General features: G+C 33.5%; 1 protein-coding gene across 1 annotated transcript in view; it reads right to left on the bottom strand.

Moving 5' to 3' along the window:
* Positions 1-14,668, bottom strand: part of LOC142977955 (uncharacterized) — a 94,575-nt gene that overhangs the window by 18,918 nt on the left and 60,989 nt on the right. Inside the window, exon 2 of the mRNA XM_076122106.1 lies at positions 5,690-5,967. Within this exon, the coding sequence (XP_075978221.1) occupies positions 5,690-5,827 (138 nt within the window). The 5' untranslated portion in view covers positions 5,828-5,967. The remainder of the gene's footprint in view (positions 1-5,689; positions 5,968-14,668) is intronic.

Here is a 14,668-nt window from a genome sequence, read left to right as displayed (position 1 = left end):
AATATGTTTTATAATAATTTCAAAATGACACAAGACATATAACAGAATGTGTGTAAAGTATGTCAGGCACACGAAAGTTTATTTTTAGTGTATTTAAGCACATTTTTGTAGAAGTTACAGTAAAACCAAGGCCTTGACGTATTAGGCTGTAAAATTATATCCCCGGAGCGACCGCACAAATTGTAGACCAGTTTTTAAGGGTAATGTGAACTAAGTCATTTTATTAGGTAATGTAAGGCGAAGCGTTTTGATATTACAAGTAGTAATTATGTAAAGTAATGCCTTTATCTAGGTTTTGAACTTTTGACAACTGACCACAAACGAAACCTGTGTCTATTTAACTGGACCATTGATTATCGAGACGGAAGACATAAACTTACCAAAATTATGATTTTAGTTTAGTTCTTTAAATCAAGGCTAGAAAATCTAATATGTTTAAATAAAGACGGAATTTATATTTTATTTGAATTCAGATCTCTAAGATGACACTAGTTAGCTAAAGGACTTTTTAACCATGTCTTTAGTACATACTTATTACCAACTTTAATTTTGTTTGCGTTAAATAAATTAAGTTGTTTTAAATGACCTAGTAAAATTACACGAGCATTCAAAGACTCCCGGATCAAGCTCGACTTTAAGTTTATTGTTGCTTAAACAAAACTACAAGAACAATTCACTTGGTTAAACATTCTTCATTTTATAACAGGACAAAAACTCTCTTGTATTTTTTTTCCACTAGCTGTAATAGTGAAGGAAAATCACAATACTGATGAAATACTAGCGTTACTGTGTACTTTAAAACAGTTCTAGTAGAAACCTTAAGTCCCTTACCCACAGTAGACCAGCGATCGCAGTTGGTGGAGTCAAGGCTAAGGGAGGGTGGTCTGCCTCATTTTGGGAAGTGCAGTGGGTCAATAACAGGTTTAATTTGTTTATTATCATAGTACAAAGGCAAGTATAGAAGAAAATATTTATTAAGGTATGTATAGAATATATATTTTTTACTTTCTTTTACATGAAAGGTTACTCTAAGTCATCTTTCACAGAATTATGTAATCGAGTAGATATGTACGTCCATTAAGTTTCTGATTAAAATCGACATTTACCCCAAATACGGGCAAGTGGGTAATTAAAATTCAAAAAGACTGCAAGATTTGAAGGGATGGTACATTTGGCGAGTTAATTAAAACTTGTATCCGTATGTAATGAAAACTCGAGTATATTTTAATTAAACCCTAATTAGGCGCGGTGTGCTTAAGAATATATGTTTTTGTTAACCAGTGCACGATGAACACGGTATATGAGTTAAATGTAGGGTAAGTACTCGAGATATTTCTAGGAATAAAAACGAGAAAAATCTAGACTAAATTACAGTTTCACCATCTCTTACAGAGTATTATAAATAGTTTTTCGGCAGGAATTTTGACAGTTATTTTTTGCATTTGCTGTCACTTTATTTAGCTGATAGGTTATCTGACACTTATTCATGAGTTTTAAAACATGTTCTTAAACTGATAGATTCAAACTAAATATCTAGAAAGTTAAGGAATAGTCTAGACTGTAGCCCAAAGTTTGCGACAGTACATCTAACGTTATTACAGCAAAAAGACGAAACCGTTGAATACGTAGTTTCTTATGTTTTCTTTTTAAAAGCAACGATTGAATCAAAACTCGATTTATCTTTTAATATTATCCTTGTTACTTTTAATAAATAGAAACTTTAAAACTTTTTATAGACTACAGCTAACAAAATAAAAGGAAACGATTTCTGATTTTCCTGTTTTGTATTTAAAGTTGAGAAAGTTTCTATTACTTTTTAACTCCCACAGTCTATTACGGTCTTAAACTGTGTGGGCGATTATTGTGTACAAAACTTAGAAATTTTACAAATAAATTAGAAAATTGTTAATTTGAAATGATGTTCATGAAACAATACTATTACGATGAAGGCTATCTTCCCACAAACTTAAACAAACCGGAAAAAATAGTTACCAAAATAAATATTTTCTTTGCGTAGAAGGCTTGTCTTATAAAAATAGCTGAGTTAATTACATTAAAACAATCTTCATTTATTAAATGTGGCAATTAACAAGATTACGCTTCGTAAAGCTGACTTGTGATAACTTAAGCTCTGTTTATCACCATTTATTACAGAAGCATCTCTGAAACAATATTTATTATAGCCTCTTATCAAACAAATTAGAGTGAAATACATTCAAATATAAATAATTTCCTTGATACAAGAAGGGTGCACAAAAGAGTTTTTCTTTTAAATGAAAAGTTAAACTGCCAAACGCCACTGGCCACATGATGTCAAAAAAAATTTAAGACGCCATTAAAGTTTTTTCCTCTGTAACTTTTTCTTTATTTAAAGGCTTCTTTCAATATTTTTTCTTCAATAGCAGCCAGTCGCATAAATATTTTATTATATTAAAACCTTTGGCTGTAAATAAGACAATATAATTACCAAAAGAATAATGATTAAAGAGAGCTTGTAAATAAAACATACACCCGGCTCTCAATAAATACGGAATACAAAAATGTTACACACAAAGAGTTAATAAGGAATTATTATTTCAGCCATACATAAAATAAAAACAAGTTTTTTTTTATCAGATACATGGCTACCTAGACGAAATGTAATGTTTGGATTATTATGATCCGTAAGAGTTTAAACAAACGCTTACAGTATTGACATAATTAAAAGGATAAGACTGTATCATCGCACGTCCATTATAAATTATTCTCTAGTTTCCCAAGTTAGCAGAACAAAGCTCATCCAAAGGCATTACCACATTTATCAGACTGAGCTCAAGCTGTTTGCGCTTAAGTACACAGTTTAATTAATTCTAAGAAATTAATTAAAACTTACACAGATTGGCTCTTGGCTCACAAAGTCGTATGAGATAAAACGAATAAAATGAATGTTGCGGTCTCTGTTCTGCTTTCAAACGGTTCCCTGGTGTGTTCTATTCTCTTTGGTTCACCGCGGGCGGGAAATGTAAAACATCGCCATAGTATTCGAAGATTAAAAAGTACTATTCCGACTGACGTAATAAAAAAATATAATATGTAAGTTTAATAGTTTTAAGATAAAGATTATTTAGTAACAATAATTTTCGTTCCAGGTTGACCGCTCAAAATTATTTGTCGAATCTGAATTTCAGAATGAGTGGTGGACGCAAAGTTATATAGGTTGAACATTTTGTAACTTTTGCACACAACTCCGAGCGCATACAGTTTGAGTTTCACTCCCACGAGTACTATGCATTTTCGACGTGAAAACTACTTACCGTATACGTAACAGATATTCAATATCCGTGAATGCCAACTTTAACACCGTAAATTGTAAAAGTTTGTCATTTATTCCCACAGTGAGCAGTTTGGTGCGAAATTATCAACCGAAATAAATGTCCGAATTCGCAATATTATTATGCTACTGTACCTTTGACGAATACAAAATCCTTTCGAAAACTTCTGAAAGATTATTTGTTTGACACGTACGGCTACACAAACCTTTTCAAAGAAAGCTAATTTCACTAACTATTCTTATTAAAGAGTTTTATCGTATGAAAGCCTTTGAAAAACTGATATTTTATTCTTCGTAATTCAGTCACGCTTCTAACTAACGAATCATTTTCAAATATCCAATCTAAAGTACTCGAACTTCGAGTAAGGACGCTCGACAATAATTGCTTACAATCTGTGAAAGCAAATAACCTCAAAAACATTTAAGTTTGTTCAAATTGTATTCGCATTTAAGCTGTTTTATTCAAACTTTCTGAATAAGATGTTTTTATTTTCACAAGGTATTTAAGGTAGACTTTTAATTGTAAGGAAAGGATGTAGAAAACAGGTTTGAATTTAATTTACTACTAAACAATTTAAAAAAATAGATTATTCATAGACAAGGATACTATTTCAAAATTGTATGTCACTATTCTTAATTCAAATATGAAATGACATGACATGTTATCTGTCAAGGCAATCAACATGTCATTGTCGACTATAATTTTAGACGTTCATATCGATTACAGCACAAACTGACTACGTGCACGCTAACTAAAATAATTATATTATTAATAATTAGCAACACAACAAGGTGAAACTGGATACATATTAAGCAAAACAAGTAGCAAGGGAAACATGTCGGATATCCGAAACTTGTGAATGTTGGGACCCTTGTGTTTACAGCCAGCGTGGCGGGTTACACGGCAATACTCGGCCAACTTTGTCCAAACATTAGTATAATATCAACAGTGAATAAACTGACAAGTTTGTGATGTAAGTTTATGTAGTTTATAATTATTTAACTTCAGTCTAGACCAAAATGTAATACACTTCTATTTTGATCATCTAGAGTCTAGACTCATTATTTTTGGTCCCGGATTTTACTTGAACAAAATATACATATGATATAGCATAGGTTTGAAATTATTCTATATACTATTTTTATTGACAAATACATAGGTATATATACTCTACCTAATAGGGACAACCGTTAGGCTTAAATAAGATTGGTAAATTTTATCATGTAGGTTCTTATACACAATGGATACAATTTCAGAAGGACACTAAATAAAACCATTTCTATGCCGAATTGAGCATCGTAAATAACAAGAGCAATAGCTAATAGTGGTCCAGGTAACAAATGGAAGCAAATAACTGAAACACTACGCAAACGTACATACATATGTATTTCATGCAGCTTTCAAAACGGAATAGCGCACGGCACTCGTTAAAAATGCATCCCAATATTTCACCCTTCGCAGAGAGCGCGCACTGACATTTAATACTAGTTGGGGGTAACGAAGAGCACGGTATCGTGTAACCGCGGGAATATATCTCTTTAACTCGGCGACGCTCTGCTATAAATCATATTCAGGACTTAGATGCACATATATCGTATGTATCAAATGTGGAAGAAAAAGTCAGGAAAAGTACGATACAACAAGTTTAGTGTCGGTGTTTATTGGGGAGAGAGATACAACAGTAATCAACCCTGAAAACTGTTATTAAAAGCCAATTCTGAAAGTAACGCTAAACTGCCTTTTGTTCAAATTAATAATAATATGGAGAGCGAAATGCCTGTCGTCAAGCAGATACAACCTGCCTGTTTGTCCAAACAACTGATGAATACACCAAGATATGAATAGTGTATTGTGACGTCATATCTGTATCACATTCAGAATGCGTCATTACTATTTCTAAACAGCCTTAGAATATAATTCGGCCTTAATTAGACCTGTTCAATATAAATATTTCATGGACTTGGTACTCAAGAGTGATATAAAATTCATGTAGGGAACATTAATGATTGCCTTAATATGGTCGTAACACGTAAATAATAAGCAGCCCAATTTTATCTATGTAATGTGGAAATGCCTGGCCTATCTATTTTATTGAAAGTTTTTTATTGTTGATGATTGAAGTGCTCTTTACATTTGCTTCTCAAGGACAGCATCAAAATAAACAAACATACTGAAAACAATAAAGTAGGTTTTATTACTCGAGTGCCTATATTTTATTGCTGTCTGACTGACTAGAACCTACAAGCTGGTCACATCAAGATGGAAATTGATTAAATTTTAATCTTAGCTCCTGGGAACTAGATGTAGCATCCTTCTTTTTTTGGGTCGTTACTAAGGGTGTCTTTACAGCAGAAGAAGTTAGTTGAAGATGTGCTTACCTGTTTAGTTATAACTATGATGAATAATATGTAGGCGTTGAGCAGCAGTCCGATGGCGGAGATGACGGTGACGGCGACGCTAAGCGCGAGCGTCACCGCCGCCTCGTCGGCCCGCGTGTCCGTCCCGTTCATCTCCATGTCGGAAGGCTATGTGTGTCTCGCTCTCTCACACCACTAGCCGTTCCATGCCGGCCCGACGAACGTGTGGTGCTCCATTCTTCTTGGTTTCGTCACCTCACTGCTGCCGCCGCGTTCCATAGCATCTCAATTTGGTTGATCTGAAAATAAAAAGAGAAAATTTTAGGGAAATATGACTCAGTTTGCAGGACCCTATTTGTAGCCAGCTCGTCATGTAGATTATTACCAAATTGATTATGTTTGACTACGCAAAGCGCGGTTACCACTTCATAGTAAGCCTGCCCTTCGGATAGTGAAAACAAAATGATGTAATGTTTCCATTCATATACTTATAATTTAATAACGACGTAAATTGAGACGAATATGTTATATGAAACATATAAAGACGACACGATCTTACGGGAGCTTAATGTCGGAACGGCAACAGATGCTCATTTCAAAGCTATAAAAAAGATTTGTGAGGATAATACTTACGAGTATGAGAAGGTCCCTAAATGTTTGGAACAAATATCATCTGCTCAGGGTTAGACCTAAACAGTTTTAGGGATCAACGTAATATGTCTGATCTTTTTATAACAAGAATATAATGTTGAAATAAATTACAAATTTATTCAAATGTAAGGAAAGCAATATAAATATGACATACTTGAAATATAAGACAAAAATACAAAGGCTTGTGAGAGCGGAGACTGTAATGGAGTAGTTTATATAAAATGTTTTTATTCCTAAAAGATAATATTGGGACAAAACCATCGATGAATTGGTTAGTGTCTTAACATTTCTTCAAAACTCGAAGCTTCTGGCGGGCTTAAAACTGTATCACTAAAGACCGATGTTTTAGATAATCAGTTAAACAATCCTAAGATCGTATGTGATAGAACACATGGTAAAGGGCAACATGATAAATTACGATAAAATAAAATCATCACGTTTGGTTTGAAATAAATCATCGTGTTTTCTGTATCATTCTTACCAATTTAAAATATTGTACGCCACACTATCAAAAGGCTTTCTCAGTACCTAAATGTACGTTTCAAATCCACATTAATGTCAGTGACGCTTTGCAATGACATATCGAAGCAGCATTTTTCACAGCGCTACAATCGTATTGATGCCTAACGTTTTCCAATATTGCATGTCAGAGAAAACGCAACGTCAACTGCAATGCCATTGACAAATGACAAGCCAGATATATACGGTCGGACGACACGAAATGACATGACATTCCTCTAAATCTTCAACGTTTAAGCGCCTTATTTGCATTTAAATCAAAACTTTTAAACCATTTCTAGTTTTACTTGAAAGGCAATTTATAAATAACAAGTTCTTAGCATTTGAAACGTTTCATAAAATGTTAATGTTGACCGCTAGTCGTCTTCACTTGGTTAAGTTAGCTGCTAATTACCTAGATTGTAGAAATACTTATTTTCTTTCTTTTCTTTGAATGTTCGGATCTTGTTCGAATTTGAATTTTCCGACGGTAATTGGCCTTTGAGCACGTGTAGCCGTAGATATTTGCCAAGAAAACAACCCGCAAATACGAGTTCATATGTAAACTGAAGCGTTGTCTAGTCGTTCAGAGCCTAGACGAGTGTGCGTAACGTTATTACAAACACCGCCCAGTCAATAGCTAATTTATATAAATTATTCAACGGTACGTTATCAAGGTGCTCTTCATGGATGTTCTTTTATAGTAGAGGTATGTTGTTCGTATTGTAGTATCACAAAATAAATCAACGTCCTTCGAACGATTTCCCATAACAATCGGCATTGTAACGTCAGCTATTTACGTTCCAGTCAATACAGGCAAGGTCAAGGGATGAATCGACTCGATTACAATAAAAATAGGGATCGAATTTGATAAACGTTTCGTATTTTCGGTTACCTGTCATTATTTAAATTCAATTATGTTCTTTTCGGTTAATGTTCTTTTGATTGACAGTTTACGTGGTTGGTGGACGGGTATAAAGGTTATTTATAAACTCTATTATCGCTTGTTGTAACACGAGGACTGTGACGAGTGTATACGTCTACTAATAAGTCACCCTTCTCTTCATTTTCAGAAAGGCAGCTTATAGCGGCCATTTATACTAATTTTTGTATAATTCTTGTGGTTAGCGTTAGCGCCTTAGCGTTAATAAATTTTACTTGGTTTATTTTGAATGTCTTTTACTTAAAGCGTTTGAATAAAACTAGTTTCCTAGGACAGAAATACAGGAACCCCATTATAGCTTATAACTATCTGTAAGTAGGTATTTTTAATAAATGTGCCATTAACAACATGGTAATGCTAAATTAGATATTAAATATTAACATAAAAACTAAACATTGACTCAGGTATTATAATATTCCTAACTCGTGCCTTTATAATCGTTCTTTATTACGCGACCCTCAATATATTTTATACTAAAGCCGAAGGTTTCTCTTAAAAATACTGAAATATGAAATTACAAATTTAATTCGGCCAGTTTCTGTGCTTTTAAATTAATAAAGTGTACGTAAATAAAGGGAAATAAGGTCGTAACACGATACGAATACGTAAAAACATTGGTTTGCGCCCCATCCGGGCGGCGTACATGAAAAATATTCATTTACATCAAAACTCAGCCAGTTGAGTACCAGATTTACTTTTTATTTTTAAGTGCTGATGTGTTCATTAAATGACCCAGTATAATTATTATTTTGTGCTGTATCGTATTTATTTGACTAAAATATAAGCATGTAGAGAGTGTTTTAAAGGTACATGTAGATATTTTCAATCATCGTACAGTAAGCAAATAAATATAGAACATTATGTATACTGAAAACATCTCGCAGTTCTTTAAATATTCCATTTCATAGCAGTTCATTTCATTTATCTCACAGGATTACCATTCAATCTCCGTTGTGGCGAAATCAGATTTATAAACCTTTCCATAAACCCGATAACAAATTCAATTTTAAAAACTACTGCAAAGTATAAACTCGAATACCAGAAGCTCTTGACGGCCAGAGAAGAACTAATATATTATTAAACAGAATCACATTTTACCATTTAGCCTTTTCTAAAGAACCAGCAAATTTATACCCTACTTTTATAAAGTAATCCTGGGATTAAATACTTACCACGAAATCAAAAAACATGCCGTCATCCTACAATCATGTCGCTAAAAAAAGTATGAAATTTAAGCAATTAAAACATAGCCTGGTTGCTGAACAAACTTAGTAGCAAGATAGGGTCAAACGTCAGGCGTCTCATTCATAAACTCATTTCTGTTATAATTTATGAAAGTGAAACGGTCGCTGCAAAAACACTGGGAAGTGGTACAGACGTAACTTAATTATAAAACAATTTGTTGTAATGAAATCACAACATCGCGCCGCCGACTACTCCTCTATTTTATCACGTTAAATTCATTTGGAAATGAACTATTCTTTTTCATGCAGAATATTGCAACTCTTTCATTTAGCTGAGGCGAGATCAAACTCACATTGTTTTCGATGTAATTTTAATGCACTCATTGTTGAATTCGCTTGTCAAGTAAACAGTCTCAGTAAACAATCTTTTGGTACATCCATTCCACAGGTTGATGTTATAGACTTGTAGTATAAATAAAAATAGGCATTAAATAAATATCAATTATGATAGAAATCTTGATTTAATACTAAAAGTTTTGTAACTGTCAAGGGCTAAACTGAGGCATTTCAATATAGAACGTGATAGGTGATTGATATGATAGAGTCAAAAACATTTGTCCCTAGAGCAGCTGGGGTGAAAAGAACACGCCTGAAGCCACTTGACTTGACTTAATGTGTTTAGGGAGTAAGGGAATGTGGCCGCTGTCTCTCACGGTATTCGCTATTAGTCGGTTACTATTATTTTGTGTGATGTATAAGATTTTTCGACAATGGAAAATTATTTATTGTTTGTTTGTAAAAATCCTAGAACAACTGTGAAAATACAAAAATACTCATTGTCTTTTGTAAACTATTTCGAAAATATGAATGAAAAAGACATCAATTAATATTTTATTTAAAAGGAAACTGTTTAAAAGTTAAAATCCGTCATTTAAGTCCGGCTTCATTTGCAAATTGATCAAATATTCTATTTCAACGCTTGGCTTAATGAGCGCCAGTGTTCGTAAAAATTACATTCAAAATTAATTTTGTTTGTGGTCCGCGACTCATCAGCCAGGCCTGCGTTTGAGCTCACTAACGTTTTCCGGAAATTATTATGTTACTAATAATTATATTTGAATTATAACATTATTTCATTTTCCTGGTACCATTTTAACTAGTTTTCATTTACGTTTTTCCTGTTAAAATTTGACAATCAATAAGATGTGTTTTAAAATTTTCAGACGGTTTTATATTTGTTAATGACTCCTACAGGTAGTTCATACAAACTAGTACCTAAAATTAAAACGCAATAGACCATAAAATATAGCATAAAATCTGGTCCTGACTAATTATTATGTACATACTTTTTCATCACTTACATCAACAACTGAAAACCTATTATAAAAAAGCTGAATGCTCTCGCAAAAAAACGTAATGATTTCGTTTCTCATTAGACGTGAATGGAAACGTGACTTTGTGGAGTTTTCAGTGGATCGATGCACACATAACAGCGTAGTCGACTAAACAACGATGCTTATGCGAGTAATTCCCGTCGTTCAATTAAATAAACACACTTACTACAATATTGTATCAATTTTTAAAGACAAGTAAACAGATTTTATAGATTAAAGAGTTTAGTTTAGTTTCAGAGTGCTGCATGTGCAATGAGCTTTATTGGGAGATCGTTGAACTGTCTACGAGCTAACCCTTAACTGATCTTTGTCGTAAATTTATGCTCGTTTCCGTTATTTAGATGTTATATTTAAAAGAAATTGGTTATGCATAATAGCATCATCCTCAAACTGGCAATGATTATGGCCGAAAATAAACATTTAAAATTAAGATGTAAAAATGATAATATAATCAGAACCGCTCGAAATTACACGTATAATTCATAATGGTTCATGAAACATGAAATCTAAGAATATAATGATATTCGCATAATCAGTTGTTATTAGGTGCGCGTGTTTTGAGCTCGACTGTTGATAATATACTCGGTCGTAAAGCCGAGATCAAACGTAGGCAAACACATCGAGCTACCCACAAGCTAGTAATAACTTTGTACCTCGAAATACTGTAAGTTGAATTAGTTTCGCGGTGGGTGGCCAAAATACAATGCGTACCACCGAAGTAATGCTTAGCTTGAGTTTTTGTATTATACACAAAAACATACAATGGTTATACGTGTGGTATCGCGAATCAATCTTGACAATCTGGGCAATCTAGGCAATCTAGGATATCTAGGCATTTATTTTAAATAGATCTTAACTAAAATCCTCCTAAATATTCAAAACAGAGTGTTTGAAAATGTAAATTGTACCACATTTCAATCCATTTATTCTACTCTAGGGAATTGGGAAGAACGTAATAAACGAACCATTTTATTTCGTCTCTAATTTTCCAAAGTGCAAAGCACTAGTTAGCAAGGCATTGTAAATTCACAAATTAGATTAGCGAAATACGAAACGCGAGATATACTGAACGTACTTTTCTGTAATAATTTCACCTGAATTTATAAATCTCATTTAGATATTCAAATAAGTTTCAAGTAAAGTCTAAGTTATTGCTGGATTATCCGTCTGTATCAGATGTTAAAATTCCGAAAAATGGTGATATTAGAATAGTTGGTAAAAGGACAGCTTTGCCCTTCGGTCTGTTCATAAAATTTCATGACTCGAGCAACCCCTTGCGTGATAGGGTTGTCGAAGATAAATGTCCAAGCTTTCCGATGTAAATCATGAGATTGAATTTTATTGCGATCGAATACAAAGTATAGTTCGTAGATGCACCAACATCCGCTACTAACTTATTGATGTTTTGTGAAATTGAATGGTTCCGAATGCATAACACAAACGTGTAAGCGTTTGTCTGAAGGAATAATATTGTAAATATTCGCAACGCTCGGCTCCCTAGTATGATCACAGAGTCAGACATCAATATTTATTCGTTAATGACTGTAATTGCATAGGTTCAGAATTCTACAATAATATATTTGATAAACGATACTCCACGCATTTTATTGTCTTAAACAGCTTACTGTGAACGTTCAACTGTTTGAGGTATATGGTCAAAGATTAGTTTAGCAAGAAATCTTAACACAACATTGGAGTTTAGAGGTATCTTTAGTATGCAAATGCTGAGGCTCGTAATTTACAAAACGCTATCGCCGTCACAGTGAAATCGCGCGTAAATCTTAATATAAATACTTGAGGATAAGGATCTCGCGTCTCTTTAATATTATAGTCCGGGAGTACATCATCAATGTTCGGAGCGAGCGCTATCGTCCTACATCCGCTTGATATCTCAATAAATTGGAGATTCGGATCGCGCGCCAGCCCTACAGTTATAGCTTTTAATATTTGACGCCCAACATCTCGTAATATTTTTTATTGCTATTTGATTTACTCACGCTTCTGTTTTGTTTATATTTGTGTTTGTCTTCTATTTACGGGATAACGTAACAAACGAACCAATCAGTTGTATGTAGAATTTACATATTTTGACGTTATTCTGAATATACAGTGGCTCGATTATCTACTACTATCGACTACCAACAACCGAACTGTCATGGAGAAATTTTGTATGATGTATGAAATCTGATCAGCGCCTCTGACGGGTGTCGTAGGAAACATTTTGGCAATACATTCTAAATGTCAATTAACGATAGCTAGCCGGTTGTCGGTAGTCGATAGTGGTAGAGAATCGAGGTACAGCTATAAACATGTAAATAGACTTAATAAAATATGTTTCTGAAGTGAAGTGAGTAAGTTGTGAAACTCTCAAGCAGTGGTTTGAAGATATCGTGAACAAACTTGCACCTTATTTAACAATGTAAAGAAGACTGAACTTAAGCGATAAGTATTGACGACAGTCAGACTTTGTGGTACAAACTGAGATAAACCTGTCCTTCAGTGGATGTTATGATTGATTATATTGACAATGTCGCTAAGTGAATAACTTTTGTGTTAGAAGATATCATTAATTTCAATTTGATTGTACTCGAACGAGCTGCAAGGGCAGTTAAATTATAATTTTGTTCCGTATCAAACTCCATTGTAATTTAGGTCGTTCAATAAATTTGTGAAGATTTTTCAATCATATTTTTATGTTAATTTTTCTTAATAAACTTGTTAAATTTTAAGAACGATCTTTTGTCTCTCGTAATTAAATTTTCTTCTATTCACTTCCCGTGTTGTAATATTTTGAAAAATACACCATAAATCAAAGGCCTCCCGTAGTGCTTTATGTTTTCTTCTTTTGTCATAGAAATGAGTGAGAAAACAACATTATTCGCTGATATTTCCGCGAATCACAGTTAGTAGGCTTTAATTACTTTTAGTGCTTTGCATAGTGACCTAGATTATACAATTTATTATGCGGATTAACGCAAACTATTTTTATGTTACTTCTTTGTAGTAATTGGTATATTTTCTTTGTTATTTGCGTGAAAGTAATTACTTAAGTGAACTAAGGAGGTGATTAAGAAAACAGCATTTTCTTGCCTTGCTTCGTCCAAGAATAAAGTTGTTAGGTACAGTAACAGTAATGAGTTGAGTTTATATCTTTTTCTAAGTACTAGAACGCGTTTAACACGGACATGAGACATTACGTATAATGAAAAAGAAAATGACTTCTTTGTTAAACCGTGTGTCTAACAGTACTGTAAATTGCAAAATACATAGATACAAACGTAGTCAAATTAGCTTTAAATAATCTACTGGGTGTGATAATGATAACTTGGTCAGGTTAAACAGTGTATCGATTATGAGCGCTTATGCCGGCGGCAAGTTATCGACAGTAATTGCTATCTGCTATCCGATACTGAACTGGTAGTCTAACGAGCTCCCAACGGTTGAATCGGCCATCATCCTTCTAAAACCACTGCTTATATAGCTTAAGTTATTGAGGTTATCCAACTAACTTTGAGAGGTTATCAAAGTATTTTAAATGTATGTTACATTGCTTACGAATGTCTGAATGTGCAAACCTTATTTTAAAAACATGCAATGACATACATACATAAAATCACGCCTTTTTCCCATAGGGATAGCCCAGAGAGCACCACTTGGAACATTCCTTACAAACTTCCCTTCCTTCAAACAAACATAATAGATTTGAATATTGTGCTTGTATATACAGTATATTGCAGAGTTTGCTCACAAGAAAAACACGCAATATTTCGTATCTTAATATTTGATACCAATATCTAAAAATAAAATCCTTTCAAAATGTTACTTTTCCCATTTTGTGTACACACTTGGGCACAGGTGTTGGTCGTTTAATCCAAGCTGTTTCGATAACGTTCATCTTAAGTATCCTCTTGCACCGGCACGGTCTCCAGACGCCGCCGCGGCTCGACGAAATTGTTCAAAATAAGTATTTTTACTAGCGGCCTGCGTCTGCCAATATAATAAAAACTGTAAACAAAATAACTGTAGATATTTCTGTACATATTTTCAAGAGGGTATGAAACTAATTTGCAGTTAAAATACATATCAAGAGATTAAAAACAAACTGGCTTAAAAACTATTTCAATACAAGATAGTGTTGAGTATTCTTTTAGATACTGAAATTTATGAATGCAGCTACGTCTTTAATGATTATGAAAAATTAAACATCCGCATTTTAGTTCCACCGGCAACGTTAAACTATTCAAATAAACAAAATGCCGGTGCTTCCTTATCACCGTCAGTTTTATAAACAGTAACAAGTTTTAACTTTCATAACAGTTTTACACGAAAG

Source organism: Anticarsia gemmatalis, chromosome 13 (genome assembly GCF_050436995.1).
Source record: "Anticarsia gemmatalis isolate Benzon Research Colony breed Stoneville strain chromosome 13, ilAntGemm2 primary, whole genome shotgun sequence".
Taxonomy (NCBI): Eukaryota; Metazoa; Arthropoda; class Insecta; order Lepidoptera; family Erebidae; genus Anticarsia; species Anticarsia gemmatalis.
This window is presented reverse-complemented; position numbering and strand designations above follow the sequence as displayed.